This window comes from Poecilia mexicana, unplaced genomic scaffold, assembly GCF_051168715.1.
Source record: "Poecilia mexicana isolate PSO_F unplaced genomic scaffold, ASM5116871v1 scaffold_2, whole genome shotgun sequence".
Taxonomy (NCBI): Eukaryota; Metazoa; Chordata; class Actinopteri; order Cyprinodontiformes; family Poeciliidae; genus Poecilia; species Poecilia mexicana.
In genome coordinates this window covers 56,839,395-56,846,794 of record NW_028263371.1, presented here as the reverse complement: position 1 = coordinate 56,846,794, position 7,400 = coordinate 56,839,395, and the positions used below count along the sequence as shown (strand labels likewise).

Genomic DNA, 7,400 nt, shown 5'->3' with positions numbered 1-7,400 from the left:
ACTCAGTGTGTTCCTGTATTTACAGTGATTTTACAGAAACAAAGTCTCTAAAATTTTACATCTTTTGGTAAAAGAGGAGTTTTGATGGAAAAATGGATCATGATGCATTTCAAAGAAATGTGAAAGTTATGATGATGAAGTGAGTTCAGAAGCTAATTTTTATTTTTATGTGAATAGGAAGCAAATATAGTAAATTTGTATTTTTTTCTGATTTTTTTTCTGACTCATATGTGTTACTGAGTGATTGGAATAAAAATAAAATGAAGGTTTAAGCCAGTTTTCTGATGCAGTGAATGAGGAACTGCTGACTTTAAGGTGAACCAGTGTAAAAAGCTCCTTACTGCTCACTATCACAGATTGTCAAGGTTATCAAAACAAGTTAATATCAGCAGGAACAGGGTGTGACTCTGGACAAACAGGAGGAGAAGCTTTAAATAAAAGACAGACAAGCTGTGGTTTGTGCATTCACATTTATCACACGCTGCAATCACTTTTTCCACTCAGAAAACAAAATCCATCAGGACTAACATCATATTCTCCACACGATAAAGGCTGACAAGTTCTGATGTGCAGATTTTCTGACTGATTATTGGTGTTTGTGGGTTTGATTGTGCTGTAAAATTTAAAACAACTGAGATTAAAATCAGAAGGAGTCCAAGAACTGATGGTTGTTCATTCAGTCGGAGTCGCTGCTGCTGCTGCTGCTGCTGCTGCTGCAGGAGCTGCTGGACGCCTGGAAAAACACAAAGCAAGTTCAGGAACCAAGTCTTTAACAGTTCTCAGGTCTGTTTTATTCAAAGCTAGACCTTTAAACATTTTACTGAACACTTCTTGACATTCTGGTCTTAACTTTCTGTAAAACCTTTAAACTGACAGTGAGATGATTTATTTTGGATGGAATCTGAGCAGCAGGAGGATCGGCTCACCCCGTGGCTGTCCTTCCCTTTCTTGTGGCAGTGGCCGTGTTTGTGGCCTTGCTTGTGCTTGTGCTTGTGCTTGTCCTTGTCCTTGTCCTTGTGCTTCTGTTTTTTCTTGTCTTTGTGTCCATGTCCATGGCACTGACCCTGGCCGTGTCCAGGTCCGTGTCCAGGTCCGTGTCCATGACCATGTCCTGGACCGTGTGGATGTCCAGGGTGTCCTGGATGTCCAGGTGCAGCAGGGCAGTTTGACATTGGTGGAGGAAAAGCAGGGTTACCTCCTGGGTACTGGTTCCCTAAACACAAAGGAAGCCCAGAGTTAGTCACTGAAAGCTACAAAATGAAATGATTTTCATCAGAGGGCGGTTTACCTTGGTTCTGGCCGTACATTCAGAAATCCTCTGAAAGTTCTGAAAGAGAGAAAACGTTTCAATAAGCTCTGCAGCGTTTACCATGAAGAAGGGATGCAGCCAGAGTTTCATACCTGGTTCCAGAGGATCTCCTGATTCAGCTCAACCTGCAGCCGCTTTTATGCTCTGCTGCACCTTCAATCTGAGGAAGTCCTCATCAACTATCGATGTGGAGCTTTACTGCCTGCATGACCCACATTAACCATGGCGTAATCATTAACTTTAACTGTCTCTGAGGTGGATGGTAACACTCCTCTGCTCTGTGTCCATTTTATTAGCCTTCCAAGCCTGCAGACATGGACCAAAGGGCCGAGTGAGGCGTTGCCACTAGCAGCAGCGTAGGGAGCCATGTTTGAATTTCTCAGCTAAAAGACGTTGGCCAGACATCAACATCTGAGAATGTTTTGGTAATTTGTTGAAGAATCTTGGATTTTGATGAGTTTACTCATTTGAGCCATAAACCTCCTAAACATGACCGACCCGTTAAACCTGGTGCCATTCAGCCTGACGGGGTTGAGTTCGGACTGCCGGTTCATGACAGCAGTTTTCCTGGGAAAAGGTGAAACACCTGCAATCACAAAACATGTGACTGAATAAGCATTTAATAAAGTCTTAGTGGGAGTGTTAGTATGCATTTGAACCTGTAAGTATAATTTTGACCCTTTGTGGATTAAAGAAAAAAATAAATAAATCCATAAATCTATAAAATCTCCAAATTAACATGAAATTCCATCCATGTGAATCTGCAGACTCAGCAGCCAACGCCCTCAGTTAATGTTTAGTCCAACAGTTTTATGTTTCCAACCTAAAACAAGCAAAACATTGATCCACCCAATTCTGATCCAGATAAAAGATCTTAGATTAGGACCAAAGTGCAACATTTTTAAATCCATCTGTGCAACAGCTGCTCCCTGTTTTAGAACAAATGTTTCCATTGAAAGATATAAATGTGGTAAAAGCTTTGGTCAAATGATCATGGAGGTGAGCAGTAGGGAGTGTTGGTGTTTGGTGAACAAAGGTCACAGTTCAACCAGCCATAGAAACCAAAACACAATAAAAAACAAACATCAAACCTTCAGAAAAGGCAAACAGAGAAATCAGGATCAGATGAGATCAGAGGGAGTAAAGAGGAATAATTCAGGAATCGGTGCTTTGTGTCATGAATCGTAGTGTAGCTGGTGAGGACAGAAGCAGAGAACCCAGTTTGTTAAATAAGGATGATGGTTTTAATAAAGAAAAAAAAACACAGCTGAGCAGAAGGATGGGAGCAACTGGCCTTCGTTCTGCTGTCATAATATTTGGTCATTTTACAATTCAGTGTTTCTGTTTTCATAAAATCTCTGGATCTCTGCAGGGCTGCTGCAGAGCGCACTGAGCTGGATGGGAGCGTCTGCCACTCAGTCCACCGAGTTTCATAATCTGTCTCTGATCCATGCTTTCACTGTGACTGAGGTGCAGATGTGACATTTGGTACAGTCACAGACACTCATTCTTCCAAAAATGTTCAGATACGGTTTCCAAATGGGAGCACGTTGTTCGAACCCTTTCCTTGAGTCAATGTCGTTTGCTCTGAATGCCAGGAATCAATCTGCTCTCAAGCAGCCATTGAGAGGCGCTCGTTAATTACTATAGCAACAGAGCATTGCCAGTGTTCATAATTAAAGTTTGGCCAAACAAGCACACAGTACTTACTCAGACACACCCTGATACAGAGACAAAGGTGTGGACATGAGACTTTATACACAGAGCAGTGGACGCTGTTTGGAGGCGAGCTGATGAGGACAAACACCAACCGAACTGAAACACTTCCAGGAATGTCTTACACCCAGAGATGCAGCCAGTTCCATAGAAAAACCTCCAGTTTTGACCTACTGGAAGGAAAAATATGCTCCAAACAGCAGGAATCATGAATAAATCCAGGGTGAATCCTGCCGGATGTGTCCCCACAGGACAAGAGGGCTCTCCTGTGCCATCGAGAAAATTTGGTCAATTGCATTGAGAGACCAGTTGACCAGATCCATAATTTGTAGATTAGGAAGATGTGCAAAGAAAGGCTCCAAAAATATAGAAAAAGAGAAAAAGACAAAAACAGAGCAAACAGGGCAGGGAAAAAGCGTCCGCCTTCATCGAGAGCAAGAATCCTACACCACTGGGTGATGTAGAACTGGGTAGAACTGGGTGGTATAGAACCGGGTGGTGTAGAACTGGGTGGTGTAGAACTGGGTAGAACTGGGTGGTGTAGAACGGGGTGGTGTAGAACCGGGTGGTGTAGAACTGGGTGGTGTAGAACTGGGTAGAACTGGGTGTTGTAGAACTGGGTGGTGTAGAACCGGTGATGTAGAACTGGGTAGAACTGGGTGGTATAGAACCGGGTGGTGTAGAACTGGGTGGTGTAGAACTGGGTAGAACTGGGTGGTGTAGAACGGGGTGGTGTAGAACCGGGTGGTGTAGAACTGGGTGGTGTAGAACTGGGTGGTGTAGAACTGGGTAGAACTGGGTGGTGTAGAACGGGGTGGTGTAGAACCGGGTGGTGTAGAACTGGGTGGTGTAGAACTGGGTAGAACTGGGTGGTGTAGAACGGGGTGGTGTAGAACCGGGTGGTGTAGAACTGGGTGGTGTAGAACCGGGTGGTGTAGAACTGGGTGGTGTAGAACTGGGTAGAACTGGGTGGTGTAGAACTGGGTGGTGTAGAACCGGTGATGTAGAACTGGGTGATGTAGAACTGGGTGGTGTAGAACTGGGTGGTGTAGAACTGGGTGGTGTAGAACCGGTGATGTAGAACTGGGTGATGTAGAACTGGGTGGTGTAGAACTGGGTGGTGTAGAACTGGGTGATGTAGAACTGGGTGATGTAGAACTGGGTGGTGTAGAACAGGGTGATGTAGAACTGGGTGGTGTAGAACTGGGTGGTGTAGAACTGGGTGATGTAGAACTGGGTGGTGTAGAACTGGGTGGTGTAGAACCGGTGATGTAGAACTGGGTGATGTAGAACTGGGTGGTGTAGAACTGGGTGGTGTAGAACCAGTGATGTAGAACTGGGTGATGTAGAACCGGGTTTTGTAGAACGGGTGGTGTAGAATCGGGTGATGTAGAATCGGGTGATGTAGAACTGGTGATGTAGAACTGGGTGGTGTAGAACCAGTGATGTAGAACTGGGTGATGTAGAACCGGGTTTTGTAGAACGGGTGATGTAGAATCGGGTGATGTAGAACTGGTGATGTAGAACTGGGTGGTGTAGAACCGGGTTTTGTAGAACGGGTGGTGTAGAATCGGGTGATGTAGAATCGGGTGATGTAGAACTGGTGATGTAGAACTGGGTGGTGTAGAACCAGTGATGTAGAACTGGGTGGTGTAGAATCGGGTGATGTAGAATCGGGTGATGTAGAACCGGGTGGTGTAGAACCGGTGATGTAGAACTGGGTGGTGTAGAACAGGGTGATGTAGAACCGGTGATGTAGAACTGGTGATGTAGAACTGGGTGGTGTAGAACTGGGTGATGTAGAACCGGGTGGTGTAGAACGGGTGGTGTAGAATCGGGTGATGTAGAATCGGGTGATGTAGAACCGGGTGGTGTAGAACTGGGTGGTGTAGAACAGGTGATGTAGAACTGGGTGGTGTCTCCATCCTCCTGGTTTTAGTCAGAACTCCAGCAGCAGCTTCTGGACTGTTGGTTTGATTGATTTCAGCTGGTAGAATGTCAGGTTCAGGTCAGAGGTCATCACCACACCCAGATTTCAGGCTTGATCTCTATTTTATAAGTTCAGTTTGGTTTCTGTATACCGTAATACATAATACTATAGCATTTACAGCCTAAGCTGATTTGCAGTGCAGGTTCTGCCGGATCAAACCGGGCCGTGTTCTGACTGAATGTTAGACTCTCTTTGGTCTCTCCTCATTGGTAGCACTGCCTGTCCAGACCCACAACAGCAGTTTGGATGAAATGAAAAACTGAACACAGTCATTTGTTTGGATTTCACATGCTTTATTTAAAATCTAACCAAGAAACAAATCCAACATCTCATTCTACTGTCGGTTTTTATAGTGAGTACAGTGGAACAGGTTATTGTTGTTTTTTGGAGATGAAGATGGTTGAGACGTCTCCATCTAATCAGAGTCGCTGCTGCTGCAGGAGCTGCTGGAGGACTGAGAGGAAACAGAAACATCGTTAATGTTCAGTCTGACACTGTAAATAATATTCAGGCAGAAAATGCCGAGAAGATCAAGGACTGGAGAAAAGGCTCTCACCCCGTGGCAGCTCTTCCCTTTCTTGTGGCACTTCTGGTGTTGGTGACCACGCTTACACCTCCGTCTCTGCTTGACCTTCCCACACCCACCATGTCCATGTCCATGTCCATGACCATGTCCATGTCCATGTTCCTGTCCATGTCCATGTCCATCTTTGTGTCCATGTCCATGTCCATGTCCATCTTTGTGTCCATGACCGTGACTATGGTCCTTCCCACCACAACCACCAGGTCCAGGTCCCTTCCCACCACAACCACCAGGTCCATGTCCTCCTGAGAACGTATATAAAAGACAATTAAAAGCCAGTTTTTGGGTGATGGTAAAGCCACAAATCTGGTTCTCTGTAATAAAAAAATCAGTTGGAGATCAATATTTCAGATTTACCCTGTCCGTGTCGATCCATCTCACAGCTTCAGCTTCTGGCTGTCTCTCTTCAGAAAAATCTGTTTAAAAGAAGCAGATGATCATCAAACCTCAGAGGAATCAAAATAATACCCTACCCTACTGTGATGTACCGCTCTTACCTGTGGTGATGCAGAGGAAGAATCCTCAGCAGAGTTCTGTCCAGGTGAGCCGATCCACTGATTCCTCTGTCACTCGTTGCTGTTTTTATGTGATTCCTCCAGCCTGAATCCTTTCAGCATCACCGCGTCTGAACTTCCTGCTGTCATCCTTCGTTTGGCGTATAGAATGCCGTCACCAGTTTTCATAATCCGCTCCATTCATCATCTTAATGTTCAAAGTCATGTCAGAGTTGATAAACTGTCCCTTCTGGTTTCTTTCATAGAAACCAGAAGGTTTCTCTGAAACACAATCTATGACCCGGCCTTCATATAAAACAAACCCAGGTCTTTGCTTTTGTCTTCTGTCAGGTCATGACATTGCAACCAGATCTTATCAAGCAACCAAACTAGTATTCCAACATTTTCTGTTGAATTGAGACACACTCATTCTTTAAGAATCAAAGTTCAGTATTCCAAGCTGTTATCTCCATACCTACCAACAGAAAAATATATCCAACAACAACTTTAACTGGCACTTGAGACTCACAGGTCAAGTCTTCCAGTTTCAAACATCAAGTTCAGCTTCTGACGGGAATGTTGCTGCTGATCAGTTTATTTCCAAACTATCTGAGGTCTGCCTTTCTGTAGATAAAATATTCTATAGTGGAAACAATTGTTAAATGAGCAGCATGAATCTGATGAGACGTAGAAGACTTAAACACAGCAGATCAGTACAAACACCTGAAATTAACCGTCAAGCACGGTGTTGGAGGAGTGATGCCTTCAGTCACTAGCGGAACAAGTCAGCGTCGGGCCGGGGGGCGGGGCCAATTACCGGGCCCCTAACCAATTACCAGGCCCCTAAGGAATCACCGGCCCCTAAGGAATCACCAGGCCCCTAACCAATTACCGGGCCCCTAACCCATAACCGGGCCCCTAAGGAATCACCGGGCCCCTTACGTGGAGTGAAACTGAAACTGTTGAAACGGGGGGGGGGGGGGTGTATTTAACATTAAATTCACCCTTCTCAACAGGCGAGGGCGCACTTTCTCTGTCTATAATCACATATTTCAATGACAAATATGTGATTAAACTGAAGATTGAGTGTCTGTGTCTCAATCTTCAACAGAACCATCATCTCAGATCTACAACAGAAAGGATTACAAACAGAAACATTCTCATGTCGGCCCCCAGTTTCCCCAGAGTCGTCATACACTCAGATATTTCTAAAACCATATTTCTTCCTTTCTCTCCTCTCTCTCTGTCCAGCTTTCTGAACATTCCTTTAGTTTTTCAAGCTCAAACAATCTTTGTTTCTATTTGTAT

At 44.7% G+C, this 7,400-nt stretch overlaps 1 protein-coding gene across 1 annotated transcript; it reads right to left on the bottom strand.

Moving 5' to 3' along the window:
• Positions 1-455: 455 nt before the first annotated feature.
• Positions 456-1,683, bottom strand: LOC106916296 (uncharacterized). Its single transcript, XM_014984495.2, has 4 exons — positions 1,402-1,683; positions 1,289-1,327; positions 927-1,213; positions 456-733 (listed from the first exon to the last, which is right to left on the bottom strand). The coding sequence occupies exons 2-4, from the start codon at positions 1,305-1,307 to the stop codon at positions 677-679; spliced, it is 363 nt and encodes a 120-aa protein (XP_014839981.2). The 5' UTR covers positions 1,308-1,327; positions 1,402-1,683; the 3' UTR covers positions 456-676.
• Between the last annotated feature and the right edge of the window lie 5,717 nt (positions 1,684-7,400).

Coding starts and splice junctions, on each gene's coding strand:
- LOC106916296 (XM_014984495.2), bottom strand. Junction 734..926: donor AAGGGAAGGACAGCCACGGG/GTGAGCCGATCC, acceptor GTGTTTTTCCAG/GCGTCCAGCAGCTCCTGCAG.